At 50.4% G+C, this 23402-nt stretch overlaps 1 protein-coding gene across 4 annotated transcripts; it reads right to left on the minus strand.

The window, feature by feature from the left end:
• Nucleotides 1–215: 215 nt before the first annotated feature.
• On the minus strand, nt 216–14280 carry BSDC1 (BSD domain containing 1). 4 transcript variants are annotated; one of them, XM_077837673.1, is made up of 11 exons: nt 14237–14280; nt 13072–13132; nt 11385–11501; nt 10209–10376; nt 9600–9654; nt 8690–8805; nt 7574–7642; nt 7204–7285; nt 5845–6405; nt 3612–3715; nt 216–2539 (listed from the first exon to the last, which is right to left on the minus strand). In XM_077837673.1, exons 1-11 carry the CDS (start codon nt 14245–14247, stop codon nt 2507–2509), a joined length of 1377 nt encoding a protein of 458 aa, XP_077693799.1. In that variant the 5' UTR covers nt 14248–14280; the 3' UTR covers nt 216–2506. The 4 variants fall into 4 exon arrangements, with proteins under 4 accessions (XP_077693799.1, XP_077693797.1, XP_077693800.1 ...); XM_077837671.1 differs by having other exon boundaries at nt 13072–13156; nt 14237–14276; XM_077837674.1 differs by lacking the exon at nt 14237–14280 and adding an exon at nt 13225–13698.
• Nucleotides 14281–23402: the final 9122 nt, after the last annotated feature.

Below are 23402 nucleotides of genomic sequence, written 5' to 3' on the forward strand. Positions count from 1 at the left end.
AGGAAAGTGTAGGTTGTCTACTCACAATTAAAAACAACCTTGAAAAATTGGAAAATTGCTCTGAATGGACTGTCCAGCCTGCCCCCAAACTAAACTCATGCCCAAAGCAGGGGCTGCTACTGGGCAGCAAACCACACCCAGACCCATTTCAGAAGGATGGCCACACATGGCCCTGTAGGTGGTGGAAATAAAGACAACCCAACGCAGACAGCTGATTCTGTAGAATTCCTTTAATTTCTGTTAACTGCAAGTCTGTAAAAGGTTCAGGAGAAAGTTGTCATTACAAAACTAACAGCTGTTAGAATCTTTCTTTTGCCTCAGCTATAAAATGCTCCCAGGAGATGCAGTATAATTTAAAATAGAGAATATTGCACAAATAACCAAGAGGTTAATTAACTAACGAAAGAGTTACAAAGAGAAAGGCAAGCTCCGCGCTTTCTCCCAGCTTCAACCTTGGGACATGAGCTTCCAGCCAGGAACCACACCTTTAAATGGGACAGGAGTATATACAAGGGGGTCCTTGCTTGGTGCAGCACCAAGCGCAAATGACATGGTCTCAGATACTTCCAGAGAGCCACCAGTCTCCTGGCAAAGGGCCCAGCCATACTGGGGAACTAGTTACGACAGGGATGTCTCCTGACTTAGCTCCATCTCAGTATAGAGGGGACCTAACTGCACTTTACCTGCGTCGCTAGGACAGAGCTAGGCAGTAGCATGGCTTAGAGACCCTGTTGATCAATTCTACAATGACAAGCTGGAGCCATGCTGTAGGTTGGTCCCTGGACCTGGTGGGCTTTGTGGCACAGACAGGCTCTCAGACAGGGATCTGGATGACACAGCCACCTTCGATGCACCTACATGTGCTGCTGCTGCCACTGGAGAATCTCCCCATAAGAAAATTAACACTCCAAGACCCCAGAAGGCTAGTGCCGTCTAAAAATATAGGGAAACCCACAGCCCCAGTGAATTGGCCCTTAAAGAAGCAGAATGACCTAAAGAAACCATGGATAAAACCAATAGTTTGAAGGCCAGAGACAGTGGGATAGATGCTGTCCCTTTAAGATAACTGTGTACTGGTGACATCCACTGGGGAGCAGCATTTTGTGACAGATCAGAAGGACAAAGAGAGAAGGGAACACTCCCCCCATGGACAGAGATGACAGACCGAAAGGGGGTCTACAGCAGTCAACAGGGGTGGGAGAAAGAGTCAGAGCCTTGCAGGGGGCTCAGCTGAACAGAAGCAGAGATGATATAGCAGTGTTTGGAGTGCGTGGGGGACAGGCAGGTCCTGCCAAGGAGGCGGAAGGGAGGGGTGAATTTCAGGAGGGGGATTCAAGCAGCAAAGTCAATGGCTACAGTGACCAGCCCCTGCCACCAGGTAGCATCTGTTGTGCAAGATGCTTTTGCCTCCCGCTTTACATAGAACAGCAAAGAGTGGTGGGACCTGCTGGCAAAGGCTAATGTTTAAGTGGTGGCCACCGTACCTACATTGGGTCTTTTAAGTGACCAAGCCGGGTGGCTGGTGCACACAGATGGGGCAGTTCTGCCCTGGGTCTGACCCAGGTCCACTGCCTGCTCAGAAAAGCCCATTCAGGAGAAAACTACAAGCATCAGGACATTGCCTGAGGAATTGACGACAATTAAAAGTGCTCATCGCCCAGCAGAGCAGAGAGAGGAAGTGCAGATAGCAAAGCAGGGGAGGGTGACACAACTCCCTTCGGAGGCAGGCTGTTGCTCCCGCAGCTGGGAGTTTGGGTTTCTAACTGAAAAGCTGCATCCCAAGGAAACAGAAGGAAGTGCTGGGATTTCTGTAGCAGCTTCTAAGACAACAGGCCAGGCTATGGTTCAGGAAGAGGCAGGGCAACATATAGTTCCCTCTAGAGAAGCCTGGCTCTAGATCAAAGCCTCCAGCCAACTGCCGTTCTCACAGTGGTAAGTGTAGCAATACGAAGGGGCTTCCAGGGCTGCATCGCCAGCCTCTGGTCAGTCCCACTTCGGGGGTCGTTCTCAGAGTTAGTCTGGCCTGGAGTCTGAAGTAATGAGCCAACAGGAACAATTCGCACTGAGGAGCCTTCTAAACTGCTGTATTGTAGGTTATATTCACACACAAGTAGAGTCAGCAAACTGACATCCTGCCAATGCAGACCAGTCCTGCCAGGTGTTCTGCCCGGTTCGATCCCAGGGCCCCACCTGACCTGCCACCCACCCCAGGCCTCAATCTGGGCAGGCAGTTTCAACCCTGCTGGTCTTTAGGACCTAGTGAGAAGATGCACCCCCCTCCCTAGTACCCCTATGCGTATTAGTGTAACACCCGCTAGCACCTCTTCCAGCATCTGAATGGGTCATGAGTTTGAGCTACCCCTAGGATTTAGCAGGGATGGAACTCCTCCAGCCTGGAACCAAAAACCCCAGCACAGTTACACATGAAAGGAATAGTCGATCTGTGATTTAATTCACATTGGATGGTGGGAATGAGCCTGTGACACACACAGAGGAAGCAATCGCCTTATTCCCAGTCCTCCCACTCTTCATCTTCCAGCTGTAAACAGGAGAGAGACATCTATCAGTTGGTTTAGATAATACACCAGCCATCTGCTTTCGGTAGCACTGGACACTTAGAGTTTGTCTACACTACCACTGAAGTCATTGTAACTTATGTCACTCAGGGGTGTGAAAAAGCCACCCCCCGGAGCAACACAAGTTACAGTGAACTAAGCGCTGTCTACACCAGTGCTATGCTGGTAGGAGACGCTCTCCCGCCGACATCACCTCAGCAAGAGGCGGAAGCCGAGTCATCATGCTGATGTGAATGCGCTCTCCTGTCGGCAAAGGGCATCTTCACCAGACGCGCTGCAGCTGCGCTGATGTAGCACGGTAACGTAGGACTAGCCCTTAGTGGCCAGACGAGGCAACCAAGTCAGTGCAAAGCCTGGCAGACACAGAACACACCCTGATTGCTCCAGTTTCACTTTCTGGGAAACAAGTGTTCCTTTCTCAGTAACTGTCCCAGTAGTGTTTAAAGCAGGGCTTTGGAGTGAAGCCCAGAGGTGGAGTGCAGAGCAGCTCCGGAGCAGTGAAGCTGCAGGTTTTTGCCTGGAGCGGAGACAATGCAGAGCTCCAAAGCCCTGGTTTAAAGGGTTAATCCCCTCCCTCTCTCTAGCTAGTCCCTCCATGACTTTTGTAGGCAAGAGCCCAGATCCACTTCTATTGTGCCCTGGGTCCCCACTGCTGGAGAGCGAAGAATTCTGGTTATTCAGCTGCTAGCTGGCTGCCCAGCCCAGCTTCTCTTTGTGAGGAGAGGCAAGGAAAGCAGCAAACCCCGTATCTCTCTAAAGCACATTGTGCTACACTGCCTTGCTGTCTGCAGAGAGGATGGGGGTTGTTCTGCAGCCCAGGAATTTCCCCTTAGTTCCAACACGCTGGATCACTCTCCACTCAGCTCCATGCCAGGAGTTGGCGGCTGACCCAGGCCGGAAGCTCCCAACAGTGGTTATGCTCATGCACAGGTGCAATGAGAAGCCACTGAAAACAACAGTGCATGGTGGAGTCTGTCCTGGGAGGGACCTTCTGCTAAGTTAGCGCTGCCATGCCCAACTCGCCGTGTCTCTTACCTCCCCGGACACCTCCACCTTCGAGAGTGCCAGCTGCACTTCTTCTTCTGTCATGTCCAAATCAAAGTCTTTCTCCCAGTCCTCGCTGATATCGGTGCTGGAGCCTGAAATCACAGGACACTGAGGTTAAGCCCTCTAGAAGGCAAAGAGCAAATGGGAACGTGAAAGGCTTTGGTGGGACCTGATGATGCACTGTGTTTCTCAAATATTTTACATCAGGGTCCCTGGCTCTTTAGAGTGAAACAGATTTCATCAGCCCAAGATCACCCCACTTGGCTCCTGCCAGCTCACCGCCCCAGCTTTGGGGGCCCAAGGTTTGGGATTAGCGAAAAGGCCTCTCCCCTCCTCTGGCCTTGCTATTCCACAGCGAGCTGTTAGTAAGAGCAAAGCAGGGTCCCCGAAGCAGCTCACTGCAGACTCCACTAAACAGACAAGGTCTCCTGGCTTAGGTGTTCCAAGAGCTGAAGACTTGGCTCATGCCACAGAGCATGTGCAAAGTAACACAGAATCCAACTCAACCTAGCCACAGTATCAGCAAGATTGAGGTATGCCAAGGCCACCTACCTCCAGGCTTGACTAACCGCTAACTATCAGGGACCTGAGATAAAAGAGCATGACCAAGTCTTTGCAAACTCCCAGATGATACCGACAGTGCCCAGGGTCTCCAGGTGGAGCCTCTTCAAAGTATGTGCATGCCGAGGACACACTCCACGAGCATTTGCGTGCATGGATTTCTGACCCATCAGTGAGACGCCAACAAGGACGTTACGAGGCAGACAAGAAGCCAGATGAGCAGGATGGGGAAATCTGCCATGCCCTCCTGCGATGTGTCCTGAGCTCACTACTGGCAGGTGGAGGAGGGTAGGGAGTAGGTCTGGGCTGAACCGGACCCGGACTTCCGCTGTGTCCGGAGTCACTTCTGTTTGCTGGGGGCGAGAGCGAAGGGGAGCTCTACCCAGGCCCACTCCCAGACAAGAGCCAAGCTATAGACACAGAGCAAATGCAGCAGGTAAGAGGGGACAAGAGCTACACCAGCATTCAGCATTACCATGACCCAGCTAACACCCCCTCTCCCCCATACACTCTGGGCCGAGAGGGTGCTTCCAGTTGACCAGAGGCCAGGTTACTGATGGGGCCTCTCTGGAAGGAAGAATTTCACATCATCAAGTACCTGCCACCATCCTGGCATTCTGTAGCCCCAAGGGTGGCCAGGAGGGGAAGAGGGTGCCCTACTGTGTCCTGTCGGGAAACTCAGATTTCTTCTTCTAATTGGACTCCCTTCCCCAGTATAAATCCACATCTAACATACTAAGCCTCCTTCCCAGGTCCTGCTGCCTGTCGCTCAGAGGTATTTCCAGCAGCACCAGTACCTTTAGGGCCAGGCCAACACAGTCAGGGGACATGCAGCTCACTTCAGGGCAGTGTTCATACCCCATGCCTGTGTCTGGCTTGCTGCCAAGACTCTTCCCTTTCTCCCCAAGTTAAGGGTTTGATGGTGGAATCTCACCATCATTAACTGTTGATGCCCCAGACCCTGCACTCTGGCTTTTTAGGGGCCTCAAAGAGATAAGCACAGAGTTAAGGCTTTCAGAACAAGATGAACAAGCCACAGCTACACCATGATCCCAGGCCACCCTGACCACAGATTGTCAATAACTTGAGTTGCAAAGTTTGACGCCCCCAGGTGGCAAAATTGTATATTACGGATTCTAAATGAGAAGCGAGGCAATCCAGCTCGCCACCATTCATCACACTGAAGGGTCAGATCCAGCACACCCTTCTCCCTCCCGGAGCTCCCTGCAGTCCCTAAAAAGCCAGAGAATCCATATTCGCCCCTCGGTATGCCTTGGGCAGCGAGCTGGGAAAGGTTTGTTCAGGACTGACGCAGAAATCGTTTACTTGGCTGCTCTAGAACTTGCACCACTTCAAGATCTGCCTGTGTGGGCATACATGGGTAGATGGGTGTAGCTCGGGGGTTGGCGATGTCAGCAACACATGGAACGTGAATAATCAAAGGCTCCCAACGTGGGATCATCAGTCAGCTCACCAGTTCAGCACACTCTCCAGCTCACAAGCTATTCACCCACGAGTCACAGTTCAAGGCTCATTTCGGCTGAACCCAGGACACAGAGCAATAAAGCGTGTCCATTATAAATCAGGCACCGTTCCCGAGAGCTTCGTTCCCTAGGGCAGGGTCCCCGGTGATGGCTCAGTGCTGACAGCAGTTACCCACCTTTCTTCCCATTGTTGGAGGGAGTGGATTTCCCGCTGTCTGAGTTCAGCTCAAAGACTCGTAAATCTGTCAGCCCGTCCTCTTTCAGAGTCTCTATCTGGCCCGTTGGCTTGCTCTCTGCCTGTTCCTTGAGCCCCACAGAGCCCAGTTGCTCTGAAGATACTGCCAGCTTCTGAGTGGTTGTAGGAGGATGTGCAGACTCTGCCGGTTTTGGCTGGGAGCCCTGCTCTTCAGAAGTAGCTTCCAGTAACCTTTGGGAGAGGTCCCTGGCCCCAGACAGCTGAGCTCCAGTCTGTAACCGTGCATCAGGCACAGAGGCAGGGTTTGCAATCTGAGTCACAAGGGAGACACTCTCGCTGCTCTCAGACGGGGTCACCTGGGCCGGGGCTGGGACTGCAGCAAGACCAGACCAGCTTTCCTCTGCTGGCTCCTTTATGCTGGGGATGGGACTTCCCTCCAGGGTCAGGGGAGCAGCTGCTGCAGGGACAGATGTTGTTTGCTTTCCCTCTTCTGGAGATTTCAAATTCACACAAGGTAGGGGCGACATCCCCAAAAATTCCTCTGTGGGGGGGGGAATGGAAAAAGATTTCAGCACCTCTGTATGAAGTACAAATAAGCAGAGAACAATTGCTGAAAGGGGCACCTCCCTTCCCAAACACAGGCATCAGAGCCTCCAGCCACTGCTGGGAGCAGCATCAGCACCACAGTCTGCTCGTTCCCCCTACCCATTCTGGGAATAGGCCCCGCTAAGCCTCCCTGCCACATATTTCCTGCCAGTGGGTGCTCTGGTCCAGGCAGCACCCCAGAGCAGCAGGGCCAGCTTGGAGCTAACGCACACAGGAGACAGTCCTCAATGTCCAGCTCCATCCCAAAACTTCCAGTGTGACCCTGGGCATGTCACTTCATCTCTCTGTGCCTTGGCTTCCCTAACTGTAACATGGGGATGATCCCACAGGGGACCTGAGAGGATCAAACCATCCAGGTTTGGGAAGCACTCAAACTGCTGTGGCAGGAGTCAGTCCTATAAAGTAGGCAGCCCCAGCGTTTTAACCAGCCTTCCCTCCAAACCTGTTCAGAGCAAGTCTAAACAGCACTTTGGTGCCGGGAGCATTCACCTCGCCCGTGCTAGGGCTCCCGCCGGCATTAGCATGGTGCAGCCGATAGCGGCAGTGGGCTATTTTGGGCCACAAAGCCGAATACAGACACAGCCCATGGCGGGGCTGGGGAGGGTGTTGCAGCTGGATTGGGGAACTGGTTTCATGACAATTTAGCAGGAACCATTCTACAGCACCCTTTCTCTTCCCAGATCCACCATGGGTCTCAGAAGCTCTCTCTTGGCTTCCCGGCCACCTGACTTACCCTCTTCCTCTTCCCAGCCTGGCTCCTCGTGATGCACGCTTTGCTCCGCCCTCTGCTTCAGAGCTTCCCTCCGAACCTCCTCCTGTGGGGAATTCGCAGCTGTAGTCAGGAGCTGTGCCCACACCATCTCCTCCCAGATCCCGGCCCTGGTGTGCAGAACTCCAACCCCTGCAAGTTCCCTACAGCATTGTCACTAATGGCAGGGACTTGGGGAAGGGAGCCCAGTTCTCTGCTGCTGTTCAGGGCTAGCAACCCTCCCTCTGATCGGAGGGTGCATATTGAGTAACAGCCCCTTTGCACAGCTCCTCACCACACTGCACCCTCCACTTTAGCTTCCTTGCAGGGTAGACCTCCCTCCCCTGGAACTCACCTGCTCCAGGTGATGGACTTTATAGAAGTAGCGCTGCCAGAATTCGGAATGGGAAACAGCCACTGGGACCTGGGACCATTGGAAGGAAAGGAGAGAGGGAAGAATTCAGTAAGGAGAGCCTGGGAACGCTGCAGTCTCTGACCTCACTCCCCTTGGGGTTCCTCTGCCTTCTTGCTGCAAACCCTTTATCCTTCTGGCAGAGAACAACTCCATGGGGCTCCCACTGGAACCCACTGACTGATAAAGCAGACACAGTAAAGGGGTCACGAGTGAGCAGCCCTTCCACCTATGACAGGCCACCTGCACCACCTCAATGCTCCCAGCCCTGCAGACCTGAGAAGAGAACAGCAGGGAAACCCAGGTCTCCCACACTAGGCCACTGCTCCCACTCACAGGTCCTTGCTCTGCGTATCCCAATCCCATCTTCCTGATAAGACAATACTCAAAATCTCTTATTTTAGATCACCGGGCACCACTCTAGGTCACTTCAGGCAAGAGCTGCCAATCTACCAACATCAGCAACTGTTTGATCTCCCTGGGCTGACTATCACTCCGTTCAGAGGTGGGGCAGCTTAACCAGTTTACAGAGAATAGAACCCAGGCATCCAAACTCGCAATTGCCTGCCCTAACCACTAGACAGCACTGATTTCCCTCTGCTCATTCAACTTCCTCATGACTTGGCCACAGTGCCCATACGCCCCTGGCTCCAACCACTCCTGGGACAGACTGTGCCCTACATAAGCAACCTGCATTTTCAGAATGCAGATGACTTGCTGTCAGACATCTGCTGGAGACTCATTACACAAGGATTCACCAAGATGCTCAGACAGACAGAGGCCAGACAGCTCCAGAGCAGCATATGACAACTGGCTCTGGACCTGCGATACTGCAGTCCACAGGCAGAGAAGAAGAGCCCAATGAGCTACTTGGCAGCGAAGTTGCACAGGCCACCTGCTTGGCTAAAGCATGCTGCCATTCCCCTCTATCCCAGGCCCTGGAGCCCAAGGAGTACAGTTTCCTACTCATATCTCCCCTGACTCCCACACACTGGAGGCTTCAGGCAGGTCTGAGCCTGCCCAACCATGAGAGAGTGCAGGAGCCAGGCTGCACCTCACCATCTTGGTGTAGAGAGCCCGGATGGAGGGGCTGGTCACCAGCAGCTCTGAGATCTCCCCTTTCTTCTCCTCTAGGTTAAACTGCGAGAGCCAGGACTCAAAGAGCTCAATGGGGCCTGCACGGGGGAAGCAGAGAGAGGTCCTTGGAACAAATGAGACAGGGACAGAAACACAGGGAGTTAAGGGGAAACATGCTATCTGGTGCGATCAGGTGCCACTGGAGTGAAGGGGCCAGGCTAAGACAGCAAGGGGCATCACAGAGGCAACAACCTGAGTCCTAAGGAAGTGAGCAGGAAGCACACTTCACTGGCTAAGCAGCCTGAGGTGCATACTCATGGAGAAACACTGATGGGCTCCACAGCCAGCCCCCACCCACAAGAGGCAGGGTCACAATGAGGAGGCAGGGGACTGAGAAGAGCTAGAAGTGTCCTTGAGAAAATCCCTTTATAACTGCACATTGGGTAGGTGTGTGTGTGTGGGGGGGGGGGGGGGGGTTGCATCCATGCCCACCCACTCCCCACCCCATCTCAGACACACCACTTGCTCTGCCTTGCCCTTCCCATGTGTGTCTACTGGAACCGAGGGTCAGCATTCACTCTTTGGCACACTGTCAGTTGCTGGATTCCCAGCTCCAAAATCCCAGAACAGGTTAATCAGGCAGCAGCTCTGCAGGTTCCCACATAGCGCAGGGCATGGAGCCTCAGCCACACCTGGGCAGGGTCAACTCACAGGCTGCGAAGTTAACTCAGTTGCCATGGCCTCTTTGCCAACAAGCAGCCCACGAAACCAGCTGTGGTGGCGGTTGGTCACGAGGGCACTCGTCTACTGGGAGCCCAACCCTGAGACCCACCAACCACCACCACACATGCGAACACCTCAATGTCTCCCCCTCCCGCCCATCTCAGCTTACCATCCGGTTCGTTGCAGTAGGTTGCTGGGTCTGACTGCAGGGTGTAGAGACGAGCCTGCAAGAGACAACACATACGGGAAGGGACAGCCATTAGCATGAGGGGCAGCAGCTGAGCCCAGGGATGAAGGGGGTCTGTCACATAAATCCCTGGTGGGAGCTAAGGCGTTTCCCACCCAGCAGGCAGTGAGGGGCATTCGGCACCTAAGTTCCGTTTAAGCTGCACGGCCGAGCAGCAGCCTATTAAACGCCACGCAGGCTGCAGCTCCACAGCATGGTGGGGAGTGGTACCTCTCCCCCACAGCCCAGGTGCTGCTGTGGGGGCAGAGAGCTGGGATGGGGGGGAGGCACCTCTCCCTGTCGTAGCCCTGGGGCAGCCTGCACCCCAAACCCCGCACCCCCAGCCAGAGCCCTCACCCCCAAACCCTCTGCCCCAGCCCTGAGCCCCCCTCCATACTCCAAACCCCTCGACCCCACCACTGCCACATGAATTTTGTTATATCACCAATATGGAAGTGACGTGTCACACATCATCTCCATATTGGTGCACATAACAAAATTCATTCCACACACGCAGGGGAAAAACCAGAGGGAACACTGCTCAGCACATACCTTGGTGCTGTCGTACGGTTCTGTAGTACCAGAGGGTGTTGCCATCAGCGTTATAACATCGCAGTCGATGGTCTTATCTGGCGAAGGAGCGAACGTGTCTGAGATGACACCCAGGAAGTCAGCGAGTCCTTTCTTCACCTTCTCAGTCGTGCCCGAGGAGCCTTCCGTCTTTGCAAAGAGAAAGACAAGGGAATGATCTAAACAATGGTGCCTGAACCGCAGACAGTCCCATGTGGTCTTTTCCAGTGTCAGTGTCCCTTTAAAGGGAGACAATTCTCTCCTCAAAGGGTGGTAGTGGGGGATTGTGCAGTCCAGGCTGACCTGAGATGAGCAGGGGGACGGGGTAGGTGGTTAGTCAGGGTGATGGCAACAGATAGGCAGGGAACTAGCCTGGGCTGTGGGGTGGGGTGGGGTGGGGGGCAGGTAAGAGTGGCTGGTTTGGGGAGAGGATAGGGAGCTGTGCTGTCATGGTAACAGCTGTGCAGGGCAAAGGTCTCCTTTGGGTCTGGGAAAAGGGAACCCATCTCCAGGCTTATCCTGACACCTAGGCAGAACATTCTGTGCCTCACCTGGTGGCACAGGTAGGCAGAGGGTGAAGCTGATTCCAAGCCTCACAACAGCAAAGAGAACGGGGAACCAAAGAGGGTAGGAGAGAAATTAGTTCCAAGCAGGAAATGCAGATCCAACTAGGTATCCTATCTTCCTCCCACCCCTAATCACACAGTCCCACTCTCAGCTAAGAGCTTCCCCAGCCCCAAGCAAATGGAAATTAGGATTCCCCTTGCAACATCTGCCACTACTGTGCAGAAACCTGGCCTGTGGCTCCAAAAGGCCCCCCGCCCTGAGAGTCACAAACGGAAAGGAAGAAGCTGGCCCTTCGGGGAGCCAGAGCATGCACCTTCCCCTGTCCCATCTTGACAACTGTCAATGGGGCACTGACATCAAACAGTCCTGGCAGCCATAACAAGGGAATCACTTAGGGTCATCACAGACACTTTGCATTAGGGAAGGGAGTTCAAATTCAAAGTCCAAGAGCGATGTGATTTCAGGTCATGCTATAAAGGCATCATTTCCTGAAAGGATTAGTCTGTGTACTGCCAGAATCCTGTTTGACAGCCAGCTCTACTCTCTAATGAGAGCAGGAGGCAGAGTCGTGGCTTGCCTGCTGTTACTTACAACCAGCTTCTCCTTGACCACGCTGGCCGTGGCAGCAATGGTGCATGCTGTATCATGCTGCACCACCTGGGTGAACTCAGTCAGGTCCCGCTTCATGAACTCCAATGCTTCCGTGGACTACAAGACAGAGGGACACAGAGTATATCAACCCCAGATTCTCACACAAGTCCATCTTCACCCTAGGAATATCTGAGACAGCACAAACCCTGGAGCAACAGAGGCCTCTAACCCGAGGGACTATTCTGTATGTGGAGATGACAGAGCTCTCGCAGGTGAGGCCCTACCAATGCCATAGAAATAATCATGTTTACAACACATCTGAGAAACACAACTATGCTCAGACCACGTTACAACATGTTCCTTCCTTACCAGTGCAGATAGGAGGAAAAAAAAAAAAAATCACATTTTAACCCTGGCAGACAATTAGGCTAAAGCCTGGCTCCTTCGTTGTCATGGACACGCCAGCGCACATTCTAACAGCAGTGCTGTAATCACGTTTCCAGACTGTTTAGAGGTGATCGATGCCGTAGTGCTGACAGGGCCTTAACAAAAGCTGTCGCTAGTGCACAGATCTACAGGGATAACTTTAGACATAGCAAAGCGATCGGATTTTTATTTTTTTTTAAACCACACTTTTTCTTGGCTCCTTTATTATTGTTTCAATAGCCTTTGAATGAAAGCTGCAAATATATGGATGAGTCACATGTTGCCTAGTTTCAATCATAGTGTAGCTGAACTTCTCAGTCTCATGCCTTTGCGAGTTGCTGTGGGGGGCAGTATGCTCTGGGCATTCTTCTCCCCACTGCCTCCAGAACAAGAGGCCTTTCCAAAGTGCAGATCTATAACTACAATCTAGTTCAAGCTTTCAAGTGACTTTTCGCAGCTCAACATCTGAGGACAGGGTTTCTGTTTGGATAAGACTAAGTTAAAACTTTCCAGTAAACAGATTTTCCCCAAGAGTAGATGGTAACATAGAAGTAATGAACTGAACAATTATTAGAATAACATTTTACATTAACACAGGACTCTCCAGGCCAAAGGATCCCAAAGCCTCTCATAACAAACACAGCCAGCTCTGGGGGGAACTGCAGCAACTGGCTAGTACAGGGCATCTCACACGACATTGTTAAGAAGGGAAATTTTAGGTTAAGTGCCACTAGATAATTCATAACTTTGCAGAGTAGCCACGCTCTCTGCTATCAGGGGCTCAACCAACATTTCACAGCTTACTTTATACTAATCATAAGTGACGGAATAAAGTTCTGCACTGCAATACGGCTGCCTTACCCCTGAACTGCATAGTTGCTTAAGTGCATTTTTAGAAGGCAACAGAGAGCATGTAGGCAGATTGAAGATGATAATACCCACATCATGGCTAATGCCCAGCGTATGTCAAACACCAGGCTACAATCCAGCGGGAGAAAAGGACATTCACAGAGTGACTCAGTCCCATAGGTTACTTTAAAAAACAATGTAGAAATCAGGAAGAATTTCCATAGGGAAGAGGATTACACAGCAAAACAGAAAACCCCTCTAAGAGGCTCCTTACTGGGCCTGATTTGCTCGGGTTACAGAAGAACCCACAAGAAGAGTGAGAAATCCAAATAAACTATTGTGTTTTTCTATGGGAAGATGCAAGCTTTCCTCAAGCAATAGCTTGTCCTGTTCCATACAAGCAACCTCCTACCTTCTCTTTGACAGTCTGGTAGCTTTGCTGCAACCAGCTTCTCCACCAGCCTCCATCTTCCCTGTTACAGGACAAACATATGAAGCTGAAATTGTGAATTTCACATTATAAATTCACACCAAGGAGTCCATTAAACCATACATACATACATACCCCAGCATGTGTAAAAGCTACAGCCACTGCTTTGCTCTGTTCAAACCCTTTGGGCCTTCAAAGAACCTACCCCTCCTACCCAGCAACTCTCCTTTCAAAGGTTTAAGATCCATAAGGGTTGCAATTAAATGCAAACCACCCCTGCAGCATTTCCAGCCCACACATTGCACCCCAGGCTGTGGCACGAGACCCACAGCATGAACTAAGCCATCTCTGCGGCCCCACAGAATAAACTCAACCCCAAAAGGAAGCAGGGAAATTAGAGGGGTCAGTCCCCCTTAGTTTAATCATCTCAGGGAGAGTCAGTAACAGTGAGAAAGGCAGACCTGGCTGGTTTTTAAACTGGTTGGATTTTAACCAGACCATGTTTCTAAGCCTCTCCTGCTCCCAACCGAGAGAAACAACCCCCATCACAAGACATACTCTCCATTTCTCCCATGGTTTCTACCACACCATAACACTCTTTCCTCTATACAGCCAAATTCCCTCCTACCCTCACCCCACCCCAGCCAGCTCCCTTCCCACCCACCCCCCTCTGCCCCCCCAGCCCCGCCCAGCCAGCTCCCTTCCCACCCACCGCCCCCCCAGCCAGCTCCCTTCCCACCCAACCCCCTCTGCCCCCCCAGCCAGCTCCCTTCCCACCCAACCCCCTCTGCCCCCCCAGCCAGCTCCCTTCCCACCCAACCCCCTCTGCCCCCCCAGCCAGCTCCCTTCCCACCCAACCCCCTCTGCCCCCCCAGCCAGCTCCCTTCCCATCCAACCCCCTCTGCCCCCCCAGCCAGCTCCCTTCCCATCCAACCCCCTCTGCCCCCCCAGCCAGCTCCCTTCCCAGCCCCTTTGCCTCCCAACCTCACATAACCAGACTCCTTCCTACCCCCACTACTCCCTTCCCCGCACAGACCAATCCCTTCCCACCCCGCTCTGCCCCCCACCCCTCCCGCACAAGGGCGCCCCCCTCAGATCCCTTCCCCCACCGCCAAGGCACCGCCCCCCCTCTCTGCGTTACTCTCACCCTTCCGCCATTTTGGACGCCTGACGTCACCAGTATTTACTGACCTTTGACGCCAGACGCCCCGCCTCCTGGGCGGGCTATTTTTAGCCACCGCCCAGCGTGGGCGGGTCACGCGGGGGCCGCCGCCCAGCGGCAACGTCACGTCCTCGTTCACGCGGGGCTCGGGCCGGTAACGGGTACGGTGGCTGCGGAGGGTCGAGAGCGATCGAGCGTCGGCCGGGCAGCTCCGCACGCGCGCTCAATATTAGCGCCCCGCCCCCCGGGAGCGAGAGCCCGGGGCCCGGCGACCCCCGCCCGGCCGCCCCAGGGAGGCGGGGCCTCCGCTCCCCAGCGCCCGCCTATGGCCGGGGCGGGGGGGTGCCCCCCCGCCGGGCGCTACTCCGGGGTCCTCCCTCCCCACCCCCTTGGGGCTCCCCGGGCCGGTCCCCCCCGCACAGCGCTGCTGGGAGCCCCTGGCGCAACCCCCCCCACCCCCCCCGCGCGGGTCCGCTTCTGGGGGGGTCGCCTGGTTTGTTCCCACCACCCGGCGGGGGAGGGGGGTCCCCTGCCCGCTGCCTTGGCCACTCCCTGGTTTCTCAAGCCGTCCCCGGGGGTCATCCCGTCCCCTTGGGTTCCCCTCTTGCTGGGTCCCCTTTCCCTCTCTGCTCTCCCAGTTAATATCCCCCCCACCCACCCGGGGCTGACTGCTGCGTCCCCTAACCTCGGGACCATGCTTCTGCCTGTCAGTTGCCCCACCTGGCGGTGCCCGCCTGTCTCCCCTACCTCTGCGCTTAGCCAGAAGGGGCTCAGGTATTCCTACAATCCGCGTCCGCTGAAGAAGCGGGTAGTCGCTCCGGAAAGCTCCTGCTCCGATGCGTCTGTTAGTCTGTAGGGTGCCACAGGGCTCTTTGCCGCCGCGTAAGCTGGTCTCGCTCGCCAGCAGAAGTTGGCCCAATAAAAGACAAGCCCTCACGCCCCTTATCTCTCTAGTTTGCTTAACAGTAATATAACTTTATATAGGAAATAATTCCTGGAAGAGTGAAGTTGATGTGTCACAGCATCATCGGGGACTCCGGCAGTGCGTGAGATTTCTTTCAGCAGCTTCCTCTGTGCCGGGCAGCTAGTGCCGCAGCTGAGCGCGCTTCCTCAGAGCGGTGACCGCTAGGATCCCAGCTACAGCAGCAAGCTGCCAAAATCAACAAGGAATCCAGCAGCAAGAGCTTCCCCACGGGAGCGGGCTTGCCAGAGGTAGTTAGGATGTTGGTGGTGATGCGTGCACCGTTTCCACTGTACGGCTTTCTACTCTCTTTCTTTGCTGCAGGCAAACCTCATGTCCCATCTTCCCTCAGGGGAACAACTTCAGTGGCCGCGCTTCTGTGTCAGCAAGAGCACAGCTGTGGTCCTCATAATTAGCTCAGAAGCGCAGCCATGAGCGAAAAGAAAGCCATAGAAAAACCACCCCCACCCCCCGACAGCAAGGCTGTGATGAAGACAAACCTCCCAGCACCCACAAAATGTTTGATTCACTAAATACTCCTATTTGGTGCATCCTCATGAAGGATGTCTGATCCTGAAGTGCTGAGCGCAGGAGTTGCGGTCTTCATGGTCTCACGATCTGGCTTTTGGTTTCAGCTTACGAGTGAATTTTTTGCATCCTATACTTTTTGATCTTCGGCTAGGAATGAGAGGGAGAAAAGGGAGACCCAGATGATGCTTCATAAACATTTCTATTGCAATGGTGATTGGACTCCTACCAATTTTGCTCTGACTTACTGGTTATTCTCTGGTTGCGTTGATATTGTGCCCAGTGGAAATGGCTCTGTGGTCACTGTGTCCAGAAAGCCCCATTGCTGTGCTCTCATCACCTTGGCACACCTGTCCAATGCATTCTCACATTCATACGTACTTTGTTGAGTTCAGCCTCAGTAGCCTGCATGAGTTGGTAGCAAGTCTTTTAACTTTGTGTGATGGAACAGTCTCAGAGGTAGCATAAAATGGAAGAATTATGGTCATATTTTGCTGGGGGGAGAAAACCCTCCTCTGCAAAATATGAAGACAGGATGCATCTTACCCTCCCCTCAGATGTTGTAAAGCAGTTCCCCAGGTTTTTTCAAGAAGAGAAAAGGATACTTCAAATAGAGCATCTCCACTGGGTTCTCTTTTTCATGCACTGTCCTGGCACTAGAAAGGCAGCAAAGAGGGAGGAGGAATCTACAGAGCAAACTGCAAAATGCCCCTACATACCATATACGCTCATCACCAGCTGCTCCTTCATAGACACCAGTTTACACACACAGAGGCAAGGTTACTAACTCAGTTCTGTGTGCCTGTCACAATTGCTGGCTGCATTTACAACTGACTTGCAACACCACAAATAAGAGAACAAAACTAAGCAAAGTCAGTTTAGGAAAGAATTCCTTCCTCCCCCCAACTTGCAAAGGAACTCAACTGAGCCAGGGTAAGCCTGAACAAACAGGTAAATCTTGCAACACACCCTCCAGGTCAACAAATTGGTTCTGTCAAACTAATGGAGTAATTGGATTCCAGAGCCAAGGCTACCCTCACCCCACTGATAAGGCCCTTCCTCCAGCCCCTGCCAAGGAATTCAGACCTGGGGACTGCTAGTAATATGTCCCAGCTGATTTCAAGTGGTGGGATGATGCACAAGGAGCAAGGCTGTCCTGTGCTGGTAACAGAGGAGAACATGTTCACGTTTCTGCGCTCCCTCTCTGTCCATATACACACACCCCACTCCAGAGGGAATGCCTCATGCAGAACAGGAGACATGCTTGGCTATTAAATGGCCAATGAATTCACGCCATCTGCTTCAGATTACTAGCTGAGTGACAGCTTCTCATGGGTCAGTGACTCTCATTATCCCAACAAGAGACTGCCATGTGCCTGCATGTCAGGAATTGTGCTTAATTTTTACACTGCTGATTAACTAGTGATTTCATCCTTTGCCCATCTGGGTGAATTTAGGAGGGGATGGGGACTAGTTCACTGGACATTTGGGGAAATGTTGAATTGCACAATGTTTGTGTTTCAAAGACCATGTGGTGCTATTAGATGCTGGCAGATTCCCAGGGGTCATGCTCTTTATCATGCAAGTTATTAAGTCATTCCTGCTTTAGTCTCTCCCCATCCAGATCCCAAAGTTGGTGAGGACTGAGGGTTCATTTTACTGTAAAAACTGAGCATGTTTATCCCAGAACCTTGCTATGCTTGGGGATCATGTCTCCTTGTTTTTCTTCTCTCATGAGATGATTCTGGAGAAGTGACTAGGAGATGCAAAGGAACCAGGTGACATCTGAATTGCTGAGTCCGCAAAGGGGCCTTTAGGCCATCCCTCCCAGCTGCCACCCTTGGCTTTTGCTTTTCAGGCTCACTCATGTGATTTATTAAAGAGCCATGGTTTACAAAAGGAGGCAGGCGTCCATGTGCACACTATCAAAACCAGTCCATAAATTTCCCTTTTAACAGCTTTTGTTCTGGAGACATCAGTCCCTTGGCTGGCCTAGGGCTCGTTAATAAAAATGAAGCCTTTTTGGAAACAGTTGTTGCTTGTATGATACATGAGCCCTGCAAATAACCATTGTCCCCAGTTCATCATTAGCAGGTTTTTCTCTTTCCTTCCCACCCCCCGACCATTGATTTAAAGCTGAAGTCTCTGTAATCAATGCATGAAGTTTGGTCCGTTCTCAAAACCAGCTATTCCAGCATGAGCTAGATTTTTTTTATGCAAATCAGGTCCTGAGCTCAGGAATATGGCAGTGACCTGAAGAATCTGAAGTAAAGATAAAATTAATAGTAATTAAGATATGCTTTTTTGCTATAACTTCTATATCTTGGCCAAGGTAGAAGAAACCCCAGAGGCTCTCTGGGGCTGGGACTGTTTTTATTCTTGTGTCCTGTATAGCATTGAACAACTTGGCACTTAAACAACCAATAATCCAATTCTGGGTTTGGGTGGCTGGCTGGCTCAGGAGATAGATAATTGGCTAGGGAGCCTTTCCTCTTCTAGGATGCTGTCTGAAGACAGTATATGTCAATAGTTACTGAGTTATTATCAGCTGTTGGCTGTTCGGTGGATCTGTGCCGGAATGAATCGGGTCTCAGAACCATTGCTAGTGGACATGTGCTCACGACCACCACAGAGATTGATTCAGAGATTCCAAGGCCAGAAGGGACCTTTCTGATCACTGAGTGTGAGTTCCTGTACAACACAACCATAGAACAGTCCCAGAATAGTTCCTAGATCAGGTCTTTTAGAAAAACATCCAATCTTGTTTTAAAAATTGCCAGTGATGGATAATCCATCACAACCCTTGATAAATTGTTCCAATGGTTAGTTACCCTCACTGTTAAAAATGTATATCTTATTTCCAGTCTGAATTTGTCTAACTTCAACTTCCAGCTATTGGGTCATATTATACCTTTTTCTGCTAGATTGAAGAGTCCATTATCACATACTTGTTCCCCCTGTAGGTATTTATAGACTGTGATCAAGTCACTCCTTAACCTTTTCTTTGTTAAAATAAACTCAAGGAGCTCAATATATTCATCTTTAGAAGACAGGTTTTCTAATCTTTTAATCATTCTTGTGGCTCCTTTCTGAACCAATATCATCATCCTTCTTGATTTGTGGACACTAGAACAGCTGGACATAATATTTCTGCGATGGTTGCACCAGTGCCAAACACACAGGTAAAGTAACCTCTCTCTTCCTACTTGAGATTCCTGTTTATGCATCTAAGGATGTCATTAACCCATTTGCAAAAAGAAAAGGAGGACTTGTGGCACCTTAGAGACTAACCAATTTATTTGAGCATAAGCTTTCGTGAGCTACAGCTCACTTCATCGGATGCATACTGTGGAAACTGCAGAAGACATTATATACACAGAGACCATGAAACAATACCTCCTCCCATCCCACTCTCCTGCTGGTAATAGCTTATCTAAAGTGATCACTCTCCTTACAACGTGTATAATAAAGTTGGGCCATTTCCAGCACAAATCCAGGTTTTCTCACCCTCCGCCCCCCCCCCCACAAACTCACTCTCCTGCTGGTAATAACCCATCCAAAGTGACCACTCTCTTTACAATGTGAACCCATTTGGCCACTGCATCACACTGAGATCTCCTGTTCACCATGATTTCCCTTCCCCCGCAAATCATTTTCAGAATCACTGCTTCCCAGGATAGAGTCCTGCACTGTGTAACTGTGACCTACATTTTTTGCTCCTAGATGTATACCTTTATATTTAACCTAATTAAAACATACATTGCTTGCGCCCCATTTATCAACTGATCCAGATTGCTCTGTCCTCTTCATTAGTTACCACGCCCCCAAATGAAGAGCCCTTGTTGTCATTCTCAGGGACAAGAATTGAGTGGGCCATGAAGAAAAATACCATTTCGCCTCTCTTGGTACTCCTTCCATTGCAGAGTCAAAGCACATTATTTGGACAGTATGAAGAACCGCATGAAGGAAGCCTGCTCCGTTGCTGCTTATGTTGTAGCTGACAGCTCAGCACCGATCATCTTCAGTACATTAAAAATAAGGAAATAAACTTTTGGAGCCTTTGCCCCAGTTACCTTTGACTAGTGTATTTTTCTCCATGACACAGCAGGAGCAAATACAATATGAAAAATCTCATCAAGAAGCCTAGATGAGATGTTGGCATCTGACCTTCTCCCCTGACTTGGATGGGTTTGGGAAACTTGTGCTCCACCCAATGAATTGGAATCTGGTGACAATATCATAGGATTGTGCTATCTAGAGGAGAAGGAGGCTAGCTACAGAGATCACCCTGACATTACTCCTTCTCAGATGCAGTGTGTGGCATCTGTTTGGGCTTCTAAGGAAGACACTCATATCCTCATGGATCAGACAAACTAAGCACCAGAGATAACGGTGGGGTAGGGAAGCCAGAGTAAAATGGTGAATAGCTGCACACCACAATGAAAGTCAGGGAAAACCCATCAAACCGAGGGTTCCCTGTTCTAAGGCATATGTTAAGACACCCTCTTGGCTCTTAGCATTTGAGTGGGAAAACTATCATGGACTCTAAGGGCATTGGAAATGGCTGCAAAACAAGAAGAAAATAAAGATTTACATAGTATTGTATATATTTGCCGGGAGTGATTTGAACACCAGTATATTTCCTCCCAGCCCATTCCTACCCAGATACCTGCGCGTTTCCAAAAATGTGTTAAATCAGAAATGTCCCCACAGTGTTCAAATTCTGTCTTAATTTCAGGCTTCTCCCTTCTCTGTACTCCATGGAGACCCCTCCTGCAATAACAAGTACAGCAGTATTGTACAGTAGTGGCCCAAAACACTAGTGTGAAGCGTGGTGATTTGGATCATTAGCGTAGAATGCAGCAGTATTTTAAAATCACTATCTCTTCAGTGATATATGAAGGGAGACAGCAAGTGAGAAAAGGCTTAATGGCCATCTTATGTTAGGATACGTTCAGATCTCATGCTATGCAGGGTTGGCCTAGGTAAGTAGTATGATGTTTATTACAGTAGTATGTAATAGTGAGGACTATCTAGGTTTGCAGGATTTGGTGCTGGTGATTCAATGGGAAGCATTGTTTCCTTTGAGTTAGTATTAAACCAATGGCCCAGAACAGCATCAAGGGCACTGCTGGCGGGACTGTCTTTCAGATGAGATGTAAAACTGCCATCCTGTAATCCCGTTTCTGCAAGAGTAGGAGTGTTTAATCCCAGTACCCTGGTCAAATTCCAGATCAAGCAATTACTGACTGCTTCCCTGAATCCCCCTGTAACTTCACATGGCTGTCTCCTGCGCTTCCTGCTTGAATCTGTCATGTAGAGCCCCTGTTCAGCGTTAAACACCTTGCTTGTTCTACCCCAGAGATGGCTGAATTTCAGAGGTGGGTGCAATGTCTGTATAGTTTATATATTTTTGTAAAGTGGTTTGGGAGTCTTCAGGATGAAAGGTGCTATAGAAATATAACAGATGATTATGTGATGCATGGATAGTAGTTAGCATTGAATCATCAGGGTGTATTGTGAGCATTTCCGGAGATGATTAGAGGGTCACAAAGTGAAGCTGAGCAGATCTCAATGAGAGACTCTGTCAGGTAATTCCAAGGGCCTTTCCAACAGCAAAGCCATTTTTATCAAGAAAATAGTTACCGTGTGAAGGAAGGTATTTTGTTGACAGGTTTTTTTAAAATAACTTAACCCTTTCTTCTCCAATTCCTAAGAAGCTTAAATGCATTTTCAGGAGGCATCTTATATTGACCCCTTTGATTGATAGGAGAGCCGTAATTCTACAGCGCCTCGGAGAAACTGGAAACCTCTCCAGACCTGTAGCTGAGTATCCGTGTTTAATGGACACTGCTTCAGATTTATGCCACTCCTAAAATTCCCATAGTTACAGTGCCCTGAGTTTGGGCTGTGGATTTGGAGGCCTTAGGCATCCTAGAAAAGTTTGCTGGGATAGCTATATCAGTATAGCTATATTGGCAAACCCACATAGTATAGACACTGTTTGTACCAGCATATGCTTCTGCCGGCATAATTTATACCAGTTGCCCAAGAGACATAAACTATACTGACAAAAGGACTTTTATGCTGGTATAACGGCATCTACACTATCCTGTCATAGCTTTACGGTTAAAAAAAATCACACTCCTCACCATTATGGCTATGCTGGTATAAGTCTTACGTGTTGACTAGCCCTAATGTGTTTCCAGCGTGGCTGCTAGCTGCAAACCTGATCTGAAATCTTCTTCTGAACTTGTCAGGTGTATTGTAAAAGTAGATCAGTACTTCTGCCCACTAAAGTTTTTGAAAATGATACAAATATTTACTATTTAAATGCTTGTAGCCAGAAGGTATAAATCATCACATCATGGATTCTGTCTATCTAGGTACTGTATGGGCCCCATCAGTGAGGCATCTGACCACCTGTCCTGCCACAATAAAAGTTCAGATACTAAGTCTGAGCTCCAAAATACCTACTGCCCCAGGTCCGTACCCTTGGACCCAGCCCTAACTGTGTAGCCCTATGACACAGCAATTGCTTGCTCCCTGGGTTACAGATCAGAACTCTTCATGCATGGGACACAGATGTATATAGTGCTAGGACATCAAAGGACTTGACCTGAAAGATAAGCATCAGGAAACAAGAAGAGTTTGAAAGACTGTGGGAAATCCCTTAACAGTCTACCTTTCACAGTGTAACTGTGAGCCAAACCCCACCGAACTGTAGCTCCCCTGTTTTTTGTGAAGTTCCCTAAACCTGAAATAATTTGAGTTTGTCTGAGTGCTTGAAAAAATGCACCTTAGAATGGAAACTCTTCTTGGCAGGGAATCTGTTCTTTGCATGGCACATTTACAATGAAATATAAACAATAAAAAATTATCAACAAGTAGTAATTCTTCAAGATTAGCTAAAGTGGGAGCGGAGGTGCTTGGATATCTGTCAGATTCATTTGCCCTGTATTGGATCTTAGGTTTATTTTAACAGCTGTTATAAGCAATCATGGAGTTAAAGCATTTAGTAGAACCTTCAGGACTGCTTAAATGAAATCTAATATAAATTCCCAAGGCTTCTATATGGGAAACTTGGGCTAATTGGTTTCACTTTCTTCCAAACCCTTCAGCTCTTTTTCTCTCCTAGCCTAGCCTATCCCCCCCCCCCCCCCATTCTTCTCTCTCTCTCTCTGAAACATTTTCTCTAAGTTCTCCCAGCCCAAATGAAACTCTTAAGGAACTTTCAAAATAGGAGACCGGTTTGCCAAATCCATTGACTAAGATGACTATATTTATTATCAGTAAAGATGAAAATTCCAGGTACGTTGCATCACTGGTACGTTGCATTTACTGAAGAAAGGCAAAGCTACGTGTCACAGCTGAATGGCCACCTCAGTCAAGCTCTTCTCTCACCAGCCTTGGGAACTGTCTTAGGGTTCCTGCTCCCTGCAGGTTTGGATACAGAGCGTGTCGCAGAGTCTTGAGGGGATAAGTGTCAGTTACATGATCAGGAGGAGACTGGCGAGGTTTGTAAATGGAAGGGCACCGATAGCGCTATCCCATCCCCCCCCCGCCCAAGGACTCTCCTTGTCAGAGCAGTGCCCCTTCTGCGGCGCTGACCCTACTAACGCCTTGGCGTTGGGTCTCTGCGGCCAGGGTAAGCCTCCGGCG

The sequence above is a fragment of the Eretmochelys imbricata genome, chromosome 19 (assembly GCF_965152235.1).
Source record: "Eretmochelys imbricata isolate rEreImb1 chromosome 19, rEreImb1.hap1, whole genome shotgun sequence".
Taxonomy (NCBI): domain Eukaryota; kingdom Metazoa; phylum Chordata; order Testudines; family Cheloniidae; genus Eretmochelys; species Eretmochelys imbricata.

What these genes read in the sequence shown, in the direction of transcription:
- BSDC1 (XM_077837671.1), bottom strand. An exon ending in AAGTCCATCACCTGGAGCAG is followed by an intron (nt 7,286 to 7,573) that starts GTGAGTTCCAGG and finishes AATTCCCCACAG; the next exon opens with GAGGAGGTTCGGAGGGAAGC. An exon ending in CTCCAACAATGGGAAGAAAG is followed by an intron (nt 3,716 to 5,844) that starts GTGGGTAACTGC and finishes CTGTGATTTCAG; the next exon opens with GCTCCAGCACCGATATCAGC.